The sequence below is a fragment of the Ailuropoda melanoleuca genome, chromosome 12, assembly GCF_002007445.2.
Source record: "Ailuropoda melanoleuca isolate Jingjing chromosome 12, ASM200744v2, whole genome shotgun sequence".
In the NCBI taxonomy this organism is placed as follows: domain Eukaryota; kingdom Metazoa; phylum Chordata; class Mammalia; order Carnivora; family Ursidae; genus Ailuropoda; species Ailuropoda melanoleuca.
Window position 1 is genome coordinate 63730821 of NC_048229.1, and position 21625 is coordinate 63752445.

At 50.0% G+C, this 21625-nt stretch overlaps 2 protein-coding genes across 10 annotated transcripts; one reads left to right on the forward strand and one right to left on the reverse strand.

Moving 5' to 3' along the window:
- Positions 1-69: 69 nt before the first annotated feature.
- On the forward strand, positions 70-15848 carry TSNAXIP1 (translin associated factor X interacting protein 1). Of its 5 annotated transcripts, XM_002918454.4 has the most exons (16): positions 70-362; positions 3894-3993; positions 9553-9665; positions 9812-9938; positions 11059-11152; positions 11947-12143; positions 12551-12686; positions 13117-13286; positions 13364-13523; positions 13600-13730; positions 14094-14219; positions 14351-14500; positions 14601-14710; positions 14922-15048; positions 15161-15267; positions 15472-15848. In XM_002918454.4, exons 1-16 carry the CDS (start codon positions 316-318, stop codon positions 15710-15712), a joined length of 2136 nt encoding a protein of 711 aa, XP_002918500.1. In that variant the 5' UTR covers positions 70-315; the 3' UTR covers positions 15713-15848. The 5 variants fall into 5 exon arrangements, with proteins under 5 accessions (XP_002918500.1, XP_011222244.1, XP_034494126.1 ...); XM_011223942.3 differs by lacking the exons at positions 9553-9665; positions 9812-9938; positions 11059-11152; positions 11947-12143 and having other exon boundaries at positions 80-362; XM_034638235.1 differs by lacking the exons at positions 70-362; positions 9553-9665; positions 9812-9938; positions 11059-11152; positions 11947-12143 and adding an exon at positions 369-757.
- Positions 15849-15884: 36 nt separating this feature from the next.
- On the reverse strand, positions 15885-21526 carry CENPT (centromere protein T). 5 transcript variants are annotated; one of them, XM_019798825.2, is made up of 14 exons: positions 21341-21526; positions 20116-20206; positions 19891-19978; positions 19686-19782; positions 19427-19563; positions 19267-19303; positions 18906-19054; positions 18087-18287; positions 17918-18013; positions 17491-17790; positions 17135-17225; positions 16379-16555; positions 16186-16290; positions 15885-16112 (listed from the first exon to the last, which is right to left on the reverse strand). In XM_019798825.2, exons 1-14 carry the CDS (start codon positions 21463-21465, stop codon positions 15989-15991), a joined length of 1818 nt encoding a protein of 605 aa, XP_019654384.1. In that variant the 5' UTR covers positions 21466-21526; the 3' UTR covers positions 15885-15988. The 5 variants fall into 5 exon arrangements, with proteins under 5 accessions (XP_019654384.1, XP_019654383.1, XP_011222247.2 ...); XM_019798824.2 differs by having other exon boundaries at positions 17482-17790; XM_011223945.3 differs by lacking the exon at positions 17918-18013 and having other exon boundaries at positions 17482-17790; positions 18192-18287; positions 21341-21525.
- Between the last annotated feature and the right edge of the window lie 99 nt (positions 21527-21625).

Below are 21625 nucleotides of genomic sequence, written 5' to 3' on the forward strand. Positions count from 1 at the left end.
CCCTCTGGCAACGCGGCTCCAGGCCCTCAGTTCACCGCCCTCCCCCATGGCCTCTTCTTATCCCCCGCCTCAGTTCTGATAGCTAGGGTCAAATCTACGGTAGTGATTGACTGAGGGGACCACGCTCCCGGGTCCGAGGCCAGCTTTGCTAATTGGCTTTCCTCCCAGCCTGCGGGCTCAGGGGGGGAGGGCGTGGAACAACCTTGACCCCGCCCCCGCCGCTGGGATGCTGGGGCCTGGTAGCCATAGCGACGGGCTGTACACTACTACAGCTTCCCGGGCCGCGGGTGCTGGCTGCCCGGCTGCCCGAGGGTCATGGCCTCCGCCAAGCCGCGGTGCTCCAGCTTCGCGACCACGTCGAGGTAGGAGCTGGCCGGACTGAGGGCAGAGAGGAGGGTTTGAGAACCTTCAGAAAGAGAAATGCCTCTGTCCATTGGTCCAGGGCTTCAGGCCCTGCAGGATCGGTGGTGCAGAAACGGAATCCGGACTGATGTAGCCCGATGAGGACATTAGGTACTAGTAAAAGGGCCGGCGCATTTTATCATCAGTAAGAGCCAGCATGTATTAAGCATATATTATGTGCCAAGTGCCTTATATATGGCACATTTAACCTCACAGCTCTATGAAATAGTAATATCTCCGTTTTACAAATGAGTGGAAGCCTGGATAGATCATGTGTTTTACACGTTTATAAGTGGTGGAACTAGGCTTTGAATCCAGCCATGTGAGACTTCTGAACCTGAGCTCTTAGCCACAGGTATAAACTGCCTCTTCACCCATTGGTTTATGGCAAAGATGCTTGTCGAATTGCTGTCTATTCAGGGGTTGCAGCCTCTGGGCCCTGCAAAATATGACAACAAGTTCTATTAGCCAGGAAAGCCACAAAGTGTACATATTAAAACAAAAATGTGGGACGCCACGGTTGAGCGTCTGCCTTCGGCTCAGGTCATAATCTCCCCGTCCTGGGATCCGCCCCAGGTGGGGCTCCCCGCTCAATGGGGAGTCTGCTTCTCCCTCTCCCTTTGCCCCTCACCCTGCTCATTAGCGTGTTCTCTCTCTCTCTGTCTCAAATGAATAAAATCTTTTTTTAAAAAAATTGAAAATTAAAAAAAGATTGGCTAAGTATCTTTCTAGCTTTGGGAACTCAGAGAAGTCTCTTGAGTCCCGGTCCTCTGCTTCTGTATCTCAAAACATGGGGATGATACAACCCGCTTCAAAAACATTGTTGAGAAAATTTAGGCAGAATAAGTGAAGCTGTCATCACAGCTCTTGCATATACTAAGCATTCAGTAAGTGTTTAATGAATGTAGTTTCTCCCTTCTACTCATTATCAATGCAAAAACCTGATCTCATCTAAACTCTAATCCTTCAGGGTTTGCTGCCCCAACAAAGAAAGCCTACAAAAGTCAGGAGGGGTGCCTAGGAGGCCCAGTCAGTTCAGTGTCTGACTCTTGATTTCGGCTCAGGTCACGATCTTGGGGTTGTGGGATCCAGCGCTGCATCAGCTCTGTGCTGGGCATGGAGCCTGCTTAAGATTCTCCCTCTGTCCCTCCTGTCCTCACCTCTCTTAAAAAAAAAAAAAAGTCAGGAAATTATTTGCTAATTTAATTATTTTATCCAGAGCTAAAATGAATCTACAAGAACCAGAGAGCAGGCTTGAGGAAGAGTGTCGTTACCCAGCACAGGAATGATATAGGAAACTGCAGTCATGTTTGAAAGGGATATGAAACAGATTCAGGAGAATAAATGCCCATCTATTTTAAGCAGAAAGCGTAATGGGGGCACCTGGCTGACTTGGTTGGTGGAGCATGTGACTCTTGATCTCCAGGTTATGAATTTGGGCCCCACATTGGGTATAGGGATAACTTAAAAATAAAATCCTAAAGAAAAAGGAGAGGGAGAGGGAGAGAGAGAAGAAGAAGAAGCAGAAGCAGCAGAAGCAGCAGCATAATGCAATTACTGAGGCTGAATTTGGTGGCAGTACAAAATATCATTGATTCCTGTCCATATTCTTTACCACTATTGTACACTGGGCCAAGCTGTTTCCTTTAGAGGCACAGTACGGGTGTCCTTCTCTACCTCCTTTTAGAGCAAGGCCAGGATGATGAAGTATAGGCCAGACCTTAGTACTATAAATATGTCAGCAGTTCCTCTAAAAGGGACCTTCAAACTGTGTATTTCCTGGGATGCCTGGGTGGCTCAGTTGGTTGACCATCTGCCTTCGGCTCAGGTCATGATCCCAGAGTCCCAGGACCAAGTCCCAAGATCGAGTCCCAGGAACAAGCCCATATCAGGGCTCTGATCAGTGGGGAGTCTGCTTCTCCCTCTGCCCCTCACCCCACTCATGCTCTCCCTCCCTCCCTCCCTCTCTCTCTCTCTCTCAAATAAACAAATAAAATCTTTAAACAACAACAACAACAACAACAACAAATTGTATATTTTCCCTGAGGGAGGTTTCTGCTCCCCATTGGCTTTCTCCTTTCATCCTCGCATCCCTGCTACAGTAGCTTTGTGGATAGAACTCAGCAGCTTGAGTTCATTCAATGCCAGGACATACCCCTGTCAAACCCATTGCCTGCCATCTGTTAGATAACTTGAGTTTTCTCCACATTTAAAGTAGAAATATAGGGAGGTGCCCAGCTGGGTCAGTCGGTAGGGCATGTGACTCTTGATCTTGGATTTGTAAGTTTGAGCCCCACATTGGGTGTAAAGATTACTTAAAATAGGGGCGCCTGGGTGGCTCAGTCGTTAAGCTTCTGCCTTCAGCTCAGGGAGTGATCCTAGAGTCCTGGGATCGAGCCCATCTTCTTCCTCTCCCACTCTCCCTGCTTGTGTTCCCTCTCTGGCTGGCTCTCTCTCTCTCTCTGTCAAATAAAATAAAATATTTTTTAAAAAAAGATTACTTAAAATAAAATCTTGAAAAAAATAAATAAAGTAGAGGGTCACCTGGAGGCGCTTGGGTGGCTCAGTTGGTTAAATGTCTGCCTTTGGCCCAGGTAATGATCCTGGGGTCCTGAGGTTGAGTCCCACATTGGGCTCCCTACTCAGCCAGGATCCTGCTTCTCCCTCTGTCTGCCACTCCCCTGCTTGTGCTCTCTCTCTCTGTCTCTCTCTCTCTGTCAAATAAAAAAATAAATAAAATATTTTTTAAAAATTAAAAAATAAAGCATAAAGTGTTAGAGTAGCTGGGCAGCTCAGTCAGTTAAGCATCTGCCTTCATCTCAGGGTCCTGGGATGTTGGGCTCCCTGCTCAGCGGGGAGTCTGCTTCTCCCTCTCCCTCCACCCTGCTCATGCTCGCTTACGTGCTCTCTCTCTCCCTCTCTCTCAAATAAATAAAATCATAAAAAAGAAAAGAAACACTTGTCTCCATTTCCTTATGTGCAAACTAGGCTGAGAGAGGTTAAATGACTTGCTCAGGGGTTCCTGTTGAACCCCAGACGTCAGCCCCCAGGACCTTCAGCAGGCAGGTGCAGGATGGGGACTCACACCCCAGCTCTTGGACCCCAGGCCCTGTGCTTCTTTTCCTATAGCACCTGCCTTTGGTATCACACCCCTAGAAAGTGTCAGAGTCACAAACATGAAACTCATCTGAACACTGAATGAAAGTGTAAGCCTACAGAGTTTTCTGGGCTCATAGTGAGGCTTTCCTATCACTGCAGGAATTGGTGAGATTCTCAGCATGAGAAGGGTTCCGGGAATGTAGGAAAATGTTTGGGGCCCAGGGCCAGGAGTTTGTTGGCAGCATCTCTGGGAATCTGTAGGCAGTGCTGGGAAGACCCAGAGCCAGATCTGCAGAGAGAAGAGGCCATGTCTCGTAGATTTGGGAAGGGTGAAGGTGCTCTTCCCACTCAGGGCTCTGTCACATACCACTGTCTTCCCCTTTTCTGTGCAGAACACACATGCGGCCTTCAGAAGGGACCACAGATGACTCCTTCCTCACAGAAACCAAGAACACCCAGAATCGCAAGCTTTCTCAGAAACGAAAGACACTGGTTAGTGGCAATGTCTCGTCTTGTTGGAAACCCAAATGTCGGATCTCAGACCCTATCTGCCTCCCTCTCTGCAACCCCAAAGCACCACCCATCTGAAACATGCCTCCCAGAGTGGCTTCTCCCCAGTTAAGGGAGTGTGGCTCACAGAGGACAGGCCCATCAGGCTCTGAGGTAGGGGGGTGCACACTGGCTGCTCCTCATCTGAAAAGCCCTTCCAGACCTCCCCAGGCAGAGAGAGATGCAGCTGCTGTCCATGGACACCCTTCCCCTTCAGCTCAGCATTCTGGAGTGGACCTCATTTTTTCATTTAGCCTGACATATGCCAGGCATTGTGCTACGTGCTGGGATGGTCATACCAGATCTGCCAAGGTCCTTCAGAGCTGTGACTGTATCTTTTTTTCTGTATGGCCCTGGTTTCTGATAGGGTACTTGAGTTGGTAAGCATATGTTGAGAGCTCCATAATGCTGTGTGTAGGTATGTGAAGGCAGGAGTAAAGGGCTATTCCCCCCTTGTGTTGCTGGCTCTGGGTTGGAAGTAGAGACTCTACTAGCCTCAGGAAATGTCCTTCCTCCATTCCTCTTCTTTTTAGTTTTTATGTAAAAATGAATGCTCTATCTATCTTGGGGTACCTGACTGGGTCAGTTGGTAGAGCATGTGAGTCTTGATCTCTGGTTGGTAAGTTCAAGTCCCAGGTTGGGCCTAGAGCTTACTTTAAAAAAAAAAATGAATGCTGTCTCATTAAGTACTTTTGGGGTTTTGTTGATATGATCATAGGATTATAATTATTTAATTAGCAAACAGCCATTATCAGAATTAGATGAAAAAACACATTTTATTAATTTCTTAATTTTTTTAAAAAACAGTTTAGCAAACGTACAACTCCAGCTCACAGTGGAGCATTATTGGGCTGTGTGGTGGTTTTCTTTGTGTGTGTCTGTATGGGCAATTTGGAGACACATGGGCCCCACACGTTGTGAGGCTGGAGACTCCCTACATGGGGATCCCGACTCCAGAGAAGGAAAAGGGGTCAGTGTGGATTCTTCGCGGAGACCAAACGCAACCACGGCCCCAGAACACCGATGACTTGAGGCACATGCTCCCCACTCCACTCAGCTGCCACCCATACCAGTGTATCTGGGTACCAGCTCTCTCATGCGGCCGCAACATCTCCATTCTTAACCACCAGGGGGCATTGTTCCCTCCCGCCACCCGGCAACCCCTCCCCACCCCCTACCCCTGCCCCGCCCTGTGGCCGCCCTTCCCGTTTCCACCTGCAGGGAGAAGCAGAGAGCATGGAGCCCGGGAACACCTCTTTCCACCCATCTGCTGGTGGAGGCCAGCTGGTAATGATAACCAGGACCTACCTGGAAGCCGCACTTGCCCAGGACCACGTTTTCTCTCCACAGAAACGGCACAGCACAAGGACTGGCCTTTTGAAAGTCTGAAAAACTTATTAATTCACTAGGGTCAGGTGCTTGTTTGACAAATTCCCAGGTGTCTTTCAGGGTTACTTGGCACTTTTATATAAATCACATCCAAAAAAAAAAAAAAAAATCACATCAATTTTTGACAAATTTCGAAAACATTATTTTTAACAGTTTGACTTCTCTCATTTTTCCAATTTGTCTATTTATACTTTTATTTAGTCTTTGGTTTTTGGGTTTTTGTTTTCACTATTTAAAAATGTTATTATTGATAGTACTTTTCTTTTTTTTAATTTCAGAGAGAACACCCGAGTGGGAAGAGGAGCAGAGAGAGAGGGACAAGCGGACTCTGAGTTGAGCAGAGCCTGGGACAAGGCTCGGGGCTGGGAGCTGGAGGCTCAATCCCACCACTCTGAGGTCATGACCTGAGCTGAAATCAAGAGTCAGACACTTAACCCCCTGAGCCATCCAGGCGCCCCCATAGCTCTTTTCAAACAGAAAGAAAGCTTAAGGCTTTCTTTCCTAATAGATAGCAAAAGTATTTTAAGCAATTAATATAAATACCGGGTGGACACCTGGGTGGCTCAGTTGGTTAAGCGCTTGCCTTCAACTCAGGTCATGATCCCAGGATCCTGGGATCTAGTCCCCCATCGGGCACCCTGCTCAGCGGGGAGCCTGCTTCTCCCCCTCCCTCTGCCTGCTGCTCCTGCTTGAGTTCTGTCTCTCTCTGTGTCAAATAAGTAAAATCTTTAAAAAATACATACATACATACATACATACATACGTACCAGGCATATAGCAGACTCAGTCAGTAGAGGAGTCAACTCTTCATCTCAGGGTCATGAATTCGAGCCTCACATTAGGGGTAGAGATTACTTAAAAAATAATTAAAGGGGTGCCTGGGTGGCTCAGTCCATTAAGCATCTTACTCTTGCCAGAACTCAGATCTTGATCTCAGGGTCATGTGGAGCCTAAAATTAAATAAATAATAAAATTTTTTAATTAAAAAAATAAAATAAATACCTTGTGAGTGCTGCTCTGACCATGTCCCAAACATTTTGAACATGTAGTTTTAACTTTCTTTCTTTTTTTTTTTAAGTTTATTTATTTTTAGTAATCTCTACACCCAACATGGGACGTGAACTTACGACCCTGATATCAAGAGTCCCATGCTCCTCCAAATTAGCCAGCCAGATGCCCCCAACTTACTTACTTTCTTTCTTTCTTTCTTTCTTTCCTTCTTTCTTTCTTTCTTTCTTCTTTTCTTTTCTTTTCTTTTCAAGATTTTTTATTTATTTATTTGACAGAGAGATAGCCAGCGAGAGAGGGAACACAAGCAGGGGGAGTGGGAGAGGAAGAAGCAGGCTCACAGTGGAGGAGCCTGATGCGGGGCTCGATCCCAGAACACCGGGATCACGCCCTGAGCCAAAGGCAGACGCTTAACAACTGAGCCACCCAGGCGCCCCCCCCAACATTATTTCTATAACGTGTTGTATTCTAAGAACTTAATGGGTCAAGAAAAATAGGAATTTCTTGTTAAAATTCTAAATAGTTAAGGGTCACAGAGGGGGCTCTAATAGTGAATTCAACATTGAACTCTAAATTTTCTTTTCTTTTCTTTCTTTATTAAAGATTTTATTTTTAAGTAATCTCTACACCCCAACATGGGGCTTGAACTCACAATGCCAAGATCAAGAATCACACACTCTATCAATTGAGCCAGCCAGGCGGCCCCAATTTTCTTTTAAATTGGAAAGTAATTTATGTGCATTATAGAAAATTTTGAAAAATGTTCAGTTACAGGAAAATAAGCACCTAATGGCCTGTCATTAGAGAATAATAATTGCTGATAACCTTTTAGACTATTTCTTCTGTCTTTTCTGGACATCCGTTTTTACCTACTTGTACTTATTCCCTAATTTCAGGCCGTACTTAACCCTTAGAGCTATAGCATTAGCATATTTACAGGTAAGCCTTTATGTAATCATTTTGTGACTGCTTCTATTTTTAGACACTTAGGAGTTTTCTAATTTCTAGGCATTTAGGACTTTTCTAATTTTTTCACAGTCATAAGGCTTTGAGGACTGTCCCTTCTGCATAAAGTTGTACTCCATCTCTTTCTCCCTCTACAATGGCCACCCCAGGCCTCAGCCTCAAGCAGCCTGCTGTCCTTGGGCATTCACACCTATTCACAGCTTTTTAAAACACTTTCCCTGAGATGTTGGTGCTACCCAGGATGTCTTTGTGCCTCACCTCTAATCCTGACACACACACCCTCTCCCAGATGACCTCAGCTCTTCTTATATACTCATTCAAGCTTTACTGAATAAACATCACAGACATTACCACCTCCTACCAGATGATTAGCTTCTCCTGGTCCCCTGGTCCCTTCCACTCAGGGCTTGTCCCCTCCTGGTAATCTGTACTGGCTTTAGTGCTGACTTGTGATTATCAGTTCACTTGTCACCCCACCTCCATCATACCCCCAGCTTCCCTCATGTCCCTAGAACCCAGCAGGTCGAGAATGTACTATGGTCCCAGGAATGTCTTATGAACAAATGGATGACTGGATGGATGAACTATAGAAGTGAGCTTCGCTGAGTCAAAAGCTCATTTTTTTCCCCTAAAGTTTTTAATATTTTCATGAAAAGGTTAAAAAAAAACAGCCCATGGGCTCCTGGGTGGCCCCATTGATTAAACATCAGCCTTCGGCTCAGGTCATGATCTCAGGATCCTGGTATCTAGCCCCACATCCAGCTCAGCAGGGAGCCTGCTTCTCCTTCTCCTCCCCACTTGTGCTCTCTCTTGCTATCTCCATCTCTCTCTCAAATAAATAAGTAAAATCTTAAAAAAAAAAAAACCCAGCCCATACATATTAACTGCTTCCACTCTCTACCCCTGCTCAATGTTCAAAATGAGATCCAACTGCTTCAGGGCGCTCCCACCTACCTTCTCCCCACTCAGGGGGTACAGCTCAGTCTCCTCCTAGGGTCCACAGCTCTCTCTGCTGCATCTCTGCAGTCTTATCTGTGTGTCAGTCCAGGCAGGAGGCTGGGCCTGCCCTCCTCTTTCTGTCTCTTTCACTGGACTGTGTTGTGGGGCAAGGGCTGGTAAAGATCGCTATTCACATCTGTTTTCATAGTACAGATATGCAATACTCACTGTCATACCTACAGAAGAGAAGAATAGCTCACCTTTACTGAGTTCCAAGGAGGTGTCTGAGTCTGTGTAAACCAATTTCATGTTTTCTCACTGCATCTGCACATTAATACAGTGCAGTGGGAACTAAAACCATCCGCATTTTACAAACGCAGACACTGAGGTTCAGAGAAGTTAAGCCTGTGGTCACACAGCCAATAAGGGATATCTGGCTTTTTAACCTAAACTCTACCTCTAGGGCCCATTGTCTTAATTATGAACCACATTAAGAGATGTTGTGGAGGGGCGCCTGGCTGGCTCATTTGGTAGGGCATGCGACTCTTGATCTCAGGGCCATGAGTTTAAACTCCAGGTTGGGTGTGGAGTCTACTTTAAAAAGAGACAGAGAGAGAGATGTTAGGGAAAAAAAATCAAGAGTAGAGGGAGGTGGGGTGCCTGGGTGGCTCAGTTGATTAAGCGGTTAAATGTCCAACTCTTGGTTTGGGCTCAGGTCATCATCTCAGGGTCATGGGATTGAGCCCTGAGTCCGGCTCCACACTTGATATGGAGTCTACTCGATATTCTCTCTCTCCCTTCACCCCCCCACCCTCTCCTGTGTGCACACGCTTTCTCACTCTCAAATAAATAAGTAAATAAATAAACAAACAAACCAATAAAATCTTCAAAAAAAAAAAAAAGAGTAGGGGCTCCTGGGGGGCTCAGTTGGTTGAGCTTCCGACTCTTGGTCTCAACTCAGGTCATGATCTCAGGGTCATGGGATCAAGCCCTGTGTGGGCTCTGTACTCAGTGGGGGTCTGCTTGAGACTCTCTCCCTATGCCCCCCCACGCTTGCACATGCATGTGTGCTCTCTCCCTCTCTCTCAAAATAAATAAATCAATCTAAAAAAAAAAAAAGAGTAGAGGGAGGAAGATGGAGAGTAGCATCAGGAAAGGGAGCATTGTTGCCATGGTAACCCCATCTGTCTCTTCCTGCAGTCCTGTCAGTTCTCCATTGGTGGCCAACTGTCCCCATGGCCCACATACACCAGTGGTCAGACCATTCTACATAATCGAAAGCCCTGTTCATATGATTTTCGGAAACGAGCAGGGTAAGCTGGGGTCAGCCCCGTGGTGGATGGGCTGGTACAGATCCAGCATTGGACCCAGAGATAGCATAGGGATGTGTGCTGCCCCAGACTAATGATGCAAGAGCCCTGGGGGTGCCCATCACATCTCATCCCGCCACCCCCTGCAGTAGCTGGCAGAAGCAGCCCCTGGGAATTACTAAGCCAAGGTACCTGGAGCAGCTAGAGAACTACCTACGCAAGGAGCTCCTCCTGCTGGACCTGAGCACAGATTCTACCCAGGAGCTGAGGCTGCAGGTTAGAGCCACAGAATAACTGTGGGGAGGGTGGGAGGACAGGTGGGAGGAAACCTTACTCACTAGGACTGAGCACTTCAGACTTCAGGAAAGACCAGCCTCTCCCAGCTCTTTGGGGTCCCCATTCCTGGTAAGGGAAACATGTTCTATGACAAAGTTAGTAAGCAGGCAAAGCTGCCAGTATAAAACCAAAACTCTACTGAGGTTTGAGTTTCCACACCTGAATCAGGTAGTAGACTGGATGCTGTCTCCAGTCCCTTCAGCTCTGTGATCTTCAGTCTAGGATGGGTTGTTGGACATCAATCAGTGGAGCCTGAATCCTAGCAGTTGGGCAAGCAGGAGTCATACAGTGTTCACCAGCCTAGGGATGACAGATCCAAGCTTGAGGAACTTAGCCCAGACACATAGAAAAACCTAGATGCAGATTAGATTCTAGTACATATTAAGGAGGGAATCAGCAAATTCATGCTCAAACAGGGATGATGACAGGGAATCCCTTACTTCTGACTTAGTCACTGACAGAAGCATTTGATGAGCATCACCTGCGTGCCAGGCCCTGAATGGGGCCTTGAATACCATCTCAGAGGCTGAAGGTACCTCATCAAGGAAGCAGAACTTCAGAGAAGGCAGATTGCTATGAAGTGGTGGGGCTGGGATGTGAACTCAGGGCTGATTCCAGAGCCTGTGCTAATTCTAGTATGTAATGCTGCCTCCCAAAACTTCTGTGTCCAAATGGAACAGGAAAACACACCTCTATTTGGTTAGAATACAACGCTAGAGTGTTTGATCTCCTCCTGCCTCTACAGGTCTATAAGATGGCAAGAGGTGAGAGGCCAACTGAGGCACAGTGCTTGGAGAAGGTTGGATGCCTGGAGAGCCAGAGTGGGGCAGCCCTGACCCAGGTCATCTGCCAGGCTTCAGAGATAGTACCAGGAGAGACCTCCAGAGAACAGTTGAGAGGGACAGAGCTGCCCTCAGCTTCCTGGCACTAAGAGACCCAGTTGGTGCCCTGGGGCATTTATTTGAATATGGGTCACCTGGCAGTTTCATGCTACAATACTTCTAAGCTCACGAGAGTGGCAGGTATAGACCAGGAGGTGACAGATCCCCTTTCTTGCCAGCCTTACAGAGAAATCTTTGAGTTCTTCATAGAGGACTTTAAAACGTACAAGCCATTGCTGTCCTCCATCAAGAATGCATATGAAGTGATGCTGGGTAAGACTGTAGCCTCTGTGCCCGGATCCAGTCTGGAAGGCATGGAGAGGATCCTACTCTGACCTTCTGGGGCTGTGCAGAAGTATTGGGGCAGCTACTAACTGGGCCTTGAGGTCACCAAGCCTTGCTCAGCTTTTTTGCTTACACTGTCCTGTGTGATAGACCACCCGACTACCTCCTGTCCTTGGGAAGCATGGTAAGGGAGTATCTGTAGGAAAGAAAGCAACTTTACTATTGAGAGTGAAACCCAGGAGGGAGTGAGTACCTCTAGAAAATGATGAGCCTCCCCAACCAGGCATGGGAGGTGCTGGGCATGGTACACCTGCAGGACTAAAGGCTATAGGGAGGGGCGCCTGGGTGGCTCAGTCGGTTAGGTGTCTGCCTTCCACTCAGGTCATAATCCCAGGGTCCTGGGACAGAGGCCCGCATCAGGCTCCCTGCTCAGCAAAGAGCCTGCTTCTCTCTCTCTGCTGCTGCTCCCCCTGCTTGTGTACTCTCTCATGCTCTCTCTCTCCCTCTCTGTCAAATAAATAAAAATATTTGAAATGAAAAAAAAAATTAAAAAAGGCTATAGGGAGAAAGGGCATAGATGAAACCTCAGTCCTCAGCCAGACTCTGTCTCTGGTTTAAAATCAAATGCAGGAAGGCCTTAAGCAGGGGCCATGCTTTGAACAAGGCATGCATAGACTCCTGGAGTTTGCAAGGCACATAGCCACTCACTGTGACCTTAGGATCAGTGTCTCCTGGCTGTTCTCTACGGTCCCAAAGGGACTCTCCCACCTGTCCCTGCTTAGCCCACCAGAGGGAGAAGATTCGGGCTCTGGAGCCCCTGAAGGCCAAGCTCGTCACTGTGAATGAGGACTGCAATGAGAGGATCCTGGCCATGAGGGCTGAGGAGAGATATGAAATCTCCATGCTGAAGAGAGAGAAGATGAATTTGCTAAAACTCATTGACAAAAAGAATGAGGAGAAGATCTCATTGCAGAGTGAGGTGAATGAGAGTAGTGTGGTGACCAACTCCCTGAATTCCTGCTACCCCCACCCAGGGTGATCTGAGGCCTTGGCACCAAGGTGACTCCCTAACTCTCTACCCTTCTGCCTGGAATGATATACTGAGCCACCACCTCCCCCCAGAGGCCCTTCCTCCACATTCTGCCCCTTCCTCCTCAGCTTAGCACTGGCTTCATGTGGCCCCAATTGCCAGCAGTCCTGCTTGTTGGCTGCCAAACTTTCTCCACAGGAGGACACATTGGCATTTTGCTGGATTCTCGGGAATGGCCTGTCTCCTTCTCCCTCCACCTTTCCTGTTTCCAGGCCCTGAAGGGGCCACTCAGCACCCATCCCATCCCTTTTGATGGCTAGCTATAGCCCCTGACCCCATAGCCACCTTCCCAACAGGTATCCAAACTGAGAAGGAATTTGGCTGAGGAGTACCTGCGCTATCTCAGCGAGCGAGATGCCCGCAAGATCCTCATTGCAGACCTGAATGAGCTGCGGTACCAGAGGGAAGACAAGTCACTAGCCCAGTCCCCAGGTAAGCCTGAGGTGGGTTTCTCTCCCCTGAGGTGCTAGAGAGGAGTCTCGCCACTCATCCCCTCATTCAACTCTCTTAATGTCTGTTCATTCCATGCCCATTCACAAAGTGGGGATGTTTCTGCTGCCACCTGGATCTATGGATCTTTTGAGCTGGACTGAGAATCATAGACTCATTGTTTAAGTAGGAAACAATTGTTGCCTGCTGAGACAGCCTAGACTCCCTGAGAGCAGGACAGACCTGGTACCCCATGTCCTGGGCTTCTCTATTTAAACCCGAAGTCCTAAGCTGTTAGTGCTGTGGGAAAGATGCAGGGCTTCCCAATCAGGGAGAGAAGGACCTGGGACCAGGCCCCGAGGGACACTCTAAACCTGCCCTAGGCTACAGGCCCTAGAGCCAGGGTGATACAAGCTGGCGGGTGCTCTGGCAGGCATCTGGGGGGAGGACCCCGTGAAGTTAACACTGGCTCTGAAGATGACCCGGCAAGACCTGACCCGCACGCAGATGGAACTCAACACCATGAAGGCCAACTTTGGAGATGTGGTGCCCAGGAGGGACTTTGAAATGCAGGAGAAGACCAACAAGGATCTGCAGGAGCAGGTACAGGTACTGGTGGGCAGGCAGGGCGGGGCAGGGTCATGCAGGTAGGTAGCAAGGATCAATCACCTTATCCACAGCTGGACAGCCTGAAAAGTGACTACAAAGAGGTCTGCAAGGAGCACGAGATACTGCTGCAGTTGCATATGACCACACTGAAGGAGCGGGACCGGTTTCATTCTGAGCTCCAAGAGATCCAGCGCACCTCTACACCACGGCCTGACTGGAGCAAGTGTGAAGGTAATGATGGCCATCACGCTCCCAGGGACTGCTCAAGGATGTGGTTTGGACTCCAGCTCCCTCTCTCCATCTGCAGATGTGGTGGCTGGGGGCCCAGATCGCTGGCAAATGCTGGCTGAGGGCAAGAACAGCGACCAGCTGGTAGATGTGCTCCTGGAGGAGATTGGCGAGGGGCTGCTCCAGGAGAAAGACTTCTTTCCTGGTCTGGTAGGGGTCCCTGGGCTCGGAGGTTTGGGGACAGAGTCAGAATAGCCAGGCCTTGCTGCTAAGACTTGAGGTTCTGAGGGGCACCTGGGTGGCACAGCGGTTAAGCGTCTGCCTTCGGCTCAGGGCGTGATCCCGGCGTTGTGGGATCGAGCCCCACGTCAGGCTCTTCTGCTATGGGCCTGCTTCTTCCTCTCCCACTCCCCTTGCTTGTGTTCCCTCTCTCGCTGGCTGTCTCTATCTCTGTCAAATAAATAAATAAAATAAAATCTTAAAAAAAAAAAAAAAAAAAAAGACTTGAGGTTCTGGGAGAAACATCTGGGGCTCTGCCTTGGCCCAGAGATGAACTGACACTCTCCTTTCCAGGGCTATGGGGAAGCCATCCCTCCTTTCCTTAGATTTGATGGCATTGTGGAGAACAAGAAGCCAACCAAGAAGGATGTGGTAAACCTGCTCAAGGATGTCTGGAAGCAACGTCTCCTTGAGGAGCAGGTCAGATCTCGTGGGCCACTTTGGCTTGGTGTGGCCTCCAGAGTCTTCCAGGGGGTTCCATTGAGGTGTTAGGGAGAAGGGCCAACCCATCATGGGGTAGGCTTACCAAACAGTCATCTCCCACCCTGCAGAAAGAGAAATTCCCAGATTTCTTCTTCAGTTTCCTGGAGCATCGCTTTGGACCTGAAGCCATGGCCTGGGCTTACACCATTTTTGAAAATATCAAGCTCTTCCGCTCTAATGAGGTCATGAGTCAGTTCTATGCAGTCTTGATGGGAAAGGTGAGGTTGGGCCTGGCCCTCCTTTTGTCCCCAGCATAGGCCCGCTCTATCCCTACCACTCCAGGAAGCAACAAGTTAGTCAATGCTTCCTTCCCTGTAGAGGAGTGAGAGTGTATACATCAAGCAGAAGGAGACAGTGGCACAGTTGCTGAAGGAGATGACAAATGTGGACAGTCAGAACGAAGGGCTGATAACCATGGAAAACTTAAGGTGAGAGGCTGGTCCAGCCACCCGAACTCCTGTTCAACATTTCATATGGCCAGGCTCCCAGATGTGCAGGGGAAAGGGAAGCCTGGCAGGAAGGGCTCACAGCCTCAACACCTGTTGTTCTTTTTGAGCACTAGTGGGGCTGACAGAGGAGTATAGGAAGATGGGTGAGCAGGCCTCAGCCAGGCCTCTTGGCCCTTTTGTTTCCCCACAGCACTGTCCTCAAGAACACCTTCCCCTTCAAGAAGGAAGAGAAAATTCAGGAGTTGATGGAGGCAGGAGGCTGGCATCCCAACAGCAGCAATGCAGACTTGCTTAACTACCGCTCTTTATTTATAGAGGTGGGTATGTATGTGTTGGACAGCAGTTGTCCAGGAACTTGCCCAGCTCTGCCCAAGCCTCTGCTAGACCCCAACCAACGTGATTCTCACCCTGCCTTGTGGGCCCTCCCAGGATGAAGAGGGCCAGAGTATGCCCTTTGTACAAAAGCTGTGGGAACAGTACGTGGATGAAAAGGATGAGTACTTAGAGGAGCTAAAACAGGAGCTGGGCCTGGAACTGTGAGTAACTCCTGAGGCCCTTAGGCCCACTTAGCCGTAGGCAAGTCCCTATCCCACAGGGTGGTGTCTCAAGGCCTTGGGTCTCCCTGTGCACTACGCTTGCTGCTGGGCACTATATACTGCTCAAGCTCAGCAGAGGGCACCTTGGGGTCTGGGGTGCAGAATGGAGGGGTCAAGGCCTATCTTTCTTTCTTTGTGGGGTAGCGATGATGAGGTAACCCTACCCAAGGTACGTGAAGCCCTGATGAACATCGATCCCAGCCTGGACAAGCAGACCCTGAATGGCTACTTGAGCTGGGCCTTCCAGCTCCCCATGACAGAACTGCCTGAGGAGGGTGAAGAGAAGGAAGAAGGCATTGTGGTACAGCTCAAGATTGCCCTGCAGCGGCTTCAGATGACTGACATCAGGCGCATGGGGTCTCGAGAGCAGGAGCCTGCAAGCTAGGGCCACTATGGGCAGCCTTAGTGCTCCAGTGCTGCTAACCTCTGACCTTTAGTATAAAATTATTTGCCTGAACCTATTCTCCAGGTTATGCTGAGGAGTTGAGGGGAGGGAGGGAGGGGAATTGGTCCTGGCCTGGCTGGCCCCAGGATATACACCAAAACACAACACATTCTGTTTGTGACACTTTATTGATGCTGGGGAGATGGGGAGGAGACCTGGAAAAATATGTGGGGCAGTCTCCCAGGTGGGGCCTGGGCAGGTGTTGAGTCCTGGACACTACTGGGCGGGGAAGACAGAGTTGCCACTGAATGCACAAGGGATGAGCAGCTGCCGGTACTCCAGGGGCAGGTACCGCTCTACAAGCACGTGCAGGGAGACTTGGTCGTTGACCAGGCCCTGCCTGTAGCAGAGGAGGAGATAGAATCAGGGCCAGCACTACCACACCCAGCACCTTCCTGCTTCTGCCCACTTACCTTCGCATCAGCAGTTCCAGGTCCTCTGGCTTCACAGTCTTACGGCCAGCGTGAGCAGCAAATACCTCCAGGTCATCACAGAGATGCTGGAAATACTTGTCCAGGCTGCCAAAAGAGTTAGGGTAGCACAGACTGAACAGTCTATTGATGATCTGAGGGATTCCTCTCCCCACCATGAGTGTCCAGGACTCACCACTTCTCCACCATCTCAAGAGCCTTCTTCTCCATGGGCATCTTAGCATAGAAGCTAAAGAGTTTCACATAGTGGCTCAATCCAGTCTTGTGGGGATCTTGACGGGGTCTGGGGCCGGGGGTTCGGGCCCTGGGAGGAAGCCTGGTTGGCAAAGGCTCCAGAGGCTCTGAAGATAAACTGGGGGCAGGAGTGGATAGTTAGCTAAAATGTGCCCAAAGAGGCCCCTAATCAAAAACAAGTCTTATTGGCTCCTGCGAAGACTAGGGCCCATCTGCTCCTTGGCTTATCTGGACCAATAGCTCTAACTATCTGCTGGGGGTGGGCAGTGGGGACAGGGGGCCACACAGAGGCCTGGTCTTTCCCTGGGGCCCTGATCCTCCAATCTGGACCCAATGTCCCAGTCTAGACTCATTACACAAGCTAGTACTTGCTCAGGCGCTTGACCCTCAGGCCTCTGCATGGATATTCTTTCCCCTCAGCCTGTTGCTGCCTATCTGATTCTGCTAATTGTCTTCCAGGAAGCCTTACTCTGACTAGGTAATTCCCCCCTACCCAGGTTCCTCTAAGAACCTGGAAGCATGCACCAGGATGACACATGTACTCAGTGAGCCCCACCCAGTCCACCTCAGGGTGTTCTCTTGAATGATCATCTGCATACCAACGGGAAGAGGGATAACCCTTTGGTGCTCAATGCCAAGCTCAGAAGCTTGTCGCCTTCCCAAGAGGTCCATGCAGAACAAGGTCATGGGATCTTACACTGCAGTGCTAGGCGGTAGGGCTGGCTCAAGAAACTGAGGTTGTCTGGCCTGAAGAAACTCAGTGGTGCTGGAAGCCAACTCTGGACTTGCTGTAGAGAAAGGGCAGGATTATAGGGGGCTTAGGCTTAACTATCTCATCCAACCATCAAAGCCCACAGCTTCCTTGTCCTATTCCTCAAGGGGCCCATCTAGCTTTGGCCAGCCAAGCAATGGGCCCCTCAAGAGTCTCCCTGACCCAACATCACTTGTGCCCAGAAACACAACCCAGGGGTACAACTCCCCAGATAAGAGACTGAACACCGCTGTCACCCATTCACTTCCTCATCCCCACACTGGGCCCCTTACCTCTCCTACCAGAGATGTCCTCATCTCCTGAAGATCCTTCTGGCTCCTTGGCCTCAACAGCTTCTGACATTTCTCTATGTCTCTTAGACTTTTCTGTCCTGACAGATCCTTGTGTTCCTGTTGTGTCCATCACTTCGCTCACACTCAGACTTTCCTCCATCCTTTCCTCTGCCTCCTCATCAACTCCATCCTGTAAGGGCTCCACTCCATCTTCTCCAGAGATAGCACTGCTGTTGTTTGGGAAGCTCACAGCATGGGCATCAACCTTCTTTGCCTTTCCTGCCAGAAGTTCAGCTGGTTTTCCAGGATCTGAATCAAGAGAGAGAATATAGGTTAGAGAAGCAGTAGGCCAAGGCTGTAGCTCTGAGAAGGATAAAGGTAGAGTAGTAAAACCCAGTCTAGCGCCCTGAGGAGAAATGTCCAGAGGCAGACCCACGGTACTTGTTTGGAGTATCCTGGTCCAAAACCGACTCTGCTCTGACATGTAAGAGGAACCAACAACCAGGGGACTCTGCAGGGCACACATACAGGCCTGAGGAGGGAAAAGCACCAGTGCCAATTTTCATCCAAGGCTTAGCTCTGGGCCACGTGCCCCACGTACTCACTATGGTTCTGTAGCCTAGGCCCACTGCTCTGTGTCCTGAGACTGACAGCCCTCTCAGCATCTTCAACCTCAGTGTGAGAGAGACAGGTCAGGGAATGGTACCCACTGGGGGAACGGCCAACCAAGGGCTGGGAGAAGGGCTGAGTGTCCTCCAACACAGTATCCGCTGGCAGGGTGGCAACAGGGGTTCTGAGGCTGTCACCTGGAAATGAAAGGCCAGTTGACACTCTGTTTTCCAGGCCCACCTGCTGCTACCCAGTCACCAGGGCCTGGGCAGCGGGCCCCATGAGTCTGCCCCAAGTGGCCTTCAGAAAAAACTACCTAGTACTCTAAGTCCTATCCACCTTCCACAGTTCTCTTTGCTTACCTTCCTGCTTCTTAGCCTGGCATTCCCACCCTCCACAGCTTGTCCCACCAAAGTGCTCACCTATGCCTCCACACTTCTCGCTCTGCTAGGAATCCTCCTCTTACTCTAGTGAACTTGACTTGTTTTCTGGAAACGGGCTGCCTGGGCAGTTCTGACTGGTCTGCTGATCCTGAAACCTAACCCTTATCTATCTCCCAAGAAGCTCCAACCCCCACACCACCCTTTCCTACCCTCAGCCCTACAGCTTCTCAAGAATATGGGATCCTAGAAGATACTGGGACCAAGACTGGGGCCTCACTAAGACATGGGCCAGCACCTTGGAGAAAGAAAGCAGAAACTCCTTATAGACCTACTGGCAAGCTTGCTCACTGTCCTTAACTTGACAGAGAGAGGAGTAATCCTGGACTCAGCAGCACCTCCTACAGGGGTGGGAAAGGGAAATCTCAACCTTACCTGGAGAAGCCAAGGCCAAAGAAGTGTCTCGCAGATCCTGTAAAAATGCACCCACATCTACAGCTCGGCGGGTAGGAGGTCTGCGAGCCAAACCAGGCCTCTGCACTGACTGTGGCTGGAGAGGAGTGGCAAAGGTCAAATTGAGGGAGCTGGTGGGAGGGAAGAGGCACAAAGAAAAGTCAGGTATCTGAGGCCCAATTTTCAGGGGAATTCCCCCATCTTCCCTGGGGCTCTCATCTCTTAGAACAAAGCCATGATGCTATAAAGCTAAAACTGGCAGGGACCAGTATGGCCAGATTCCATCCCAATCAATACCTCCCTCTCCAAGCCTTTCCACCAACCCCAGGACAGGCAACAGCACCTGGTGAGGGAGGAGGCACTGGCATTCCCACGAGGCTCTGCAAGAGAATTTAAAAAGAAACCATGGTAAGTTACCAGGCTCATGAGAGCCCTCTCTCAGGCCTCCTCAGCCTCTGTAGAGGACAGGAGAGGGTAGCCAAAGGTGTTGTCCAGGGTCTTACCTTGGGAGAGAGGCAGTCCCTGGTCCATTCCTTGCTGAAACACTGACAATCTCAGCCTCTGCTTCCTCCTGCCAGGAGCCAGAAGACCTAGAGCCAGGGTTGTGGGGGGCTCAAGCTCAGGAAGTTGCAGCTCCAGGCTACAAGGATGGAACTTATCTCAGACAGGCCAGAAGCCCAATACTGGCTTCTGGGGCCCTCAAGAGACTCCCTGATCAGAACTGCCCAACAGCCCAGTGCAAGGGAAGAATTCACTGTTCACCTGCCCCGACTGCTATCCCGTCTAGAGGACTGGACCACTTGTGGTGTCGGCACTGGCTTCACCACAGACTCTGGCCTCATGATGGAAGATTCTGGGGCTGCAGAGACAGCAAGGAGAGGGTAGGGTTGGCAGGGCAGGCTGCCCTGAATGAGGCGTACCAAAGGACTGGTGTCTAACCCTGATCAGCAAGTTAGCATTCACACACCAGTTAGAAGGATGTTCTTCAGCAGAGTCCGGGGTGTCTGTTCCTCCACATTCCCACTGGTGTGAACATGGGCCAATCTGCCAATAGACTGGGTAAAAGCACCAAGCAATCAGTCTGTTCCTTTGTTTTAAGATTCCCTCAAGGTGGGCTCCAAAGCAGAGCTAGACCTCAGGGCCGCCTGAAAGCAGCAACAGCACTGTAATGCTCAGTGGGATGGGCACTTACCCTCACTCTATGGGAATGTCGCCTCACATTCATCTTTGTTGGGCTGCTCAGCCTCCTGGAGGAAGGTGTTTCAAGTAGGGCTTTCTGGGCACTGTGTAAAGACCAATAGCTCTAAGAATTAAGTAGGAAGAGGGAACTAGAGGATGCAGAGATATGCTTTCATCAGGGATCTTGGCCTGAAGCCCTATGCCCTCAAGGCCGGGGACCCAGAAACCACTTGCCCCTCCCACAGCCTCTGTTCCCAGCTCTCTATCAACAGCTCTGTGGGTGAAGGGGAACCTAAGGGATACGGGAAGAAAGAGGGACTATAATGATCCAGCCAGAGGGAGGGGCTGAGGAAGGGTTTACAGAACTTGACTCTGTTAGAAGTAGAGGTCAGCCACACAGACAAGAGGAGCAATTAGAAGAGTATTCATTCCCGACATTAAAATAACAACTCAAGAAGGCTATTTAAATTATTTTGAAACCTTTTAAGTACTTGTCAGGGTTTCACAGCAACTTCTACATTGGTCACTCCAGCTCTCGTCTCTGTTCCAGTCCCTCTCAGATTCCCAAAGCACAGCTTCCACCTCATCACTTATAGGTCTAAAACCTACAATGAATAGCTTCCCAGGGCCTATAAAAGAACTGCACTGTCCCAGTGGCAGATGCCAACTTCCACACCGTCTGCACCAAGAACTCACCACAGCCCTCATCCACTGACACTGCCACCAGGTCAGGCCAAATTGCCTGCTCCCTAGCAAAGCATCTTTCTAGTTCCTGCCTCCCGAATTCTGCCCAGGCTGTGCGCTCTAGTTGCTTTCCCATCTTCCAGCTGGGAGCTACAGGGAAAGGAGATTGAATGTGCAGGGAAAGTTGGGGACCACAGAAGAGGCAGTACAGGGCAGATGCCTGGACACACTTTGGGCTGGTGTGGGGGAAGGTGTGGTCCAGAGAACACGACAGAAGGTCAGATTCTGAGCGCCTAGAGGCAGGAACTAAAGACGCGAGCAAAGTTGAGCTGTGTAGTAGCTTTTATAGTCCTGAGACTTGGCACCCTGGAGTCCGGGAGCACAAAGAGCTGACCTGAACCCGGTAAAGGGTGGACCCAGTTCTCAGAACCCTGGGCCCTGCCGCTCTCCGAGACTCGGTCTCCCTCTCCAAACAGACTCAGCGCTGGATCCCGCAGAGGCCTGACCCGTAATCCGTACGGTTGCCCGCACTCTCAGACAACGCCCTCTCATACCCAACTCTAGCACTTCGGCGTCGCCGCGGAGTGCGCGTATCCGCAGTATCCAGCACGCGCCGCAAGAGCGTGCGCGTCGTAGGCTCGCTGTCGCCGTTGTAGCTATCCGCCATTGCCTCAGCCATCCGCCTCCCAACCGCTGAGGTAGCTGAGGCCGCCGCCTTCCCGCCGCAGCATTTAAGCCAACTCTCGCGAGGCTGCCGCACAGCCTCACGGGAGTTGCAGTTCTAACCCTACGGCCCAGAGGCGCGTGGAATGCGTAGTGGTCGTTGCAAGCTCTGGATT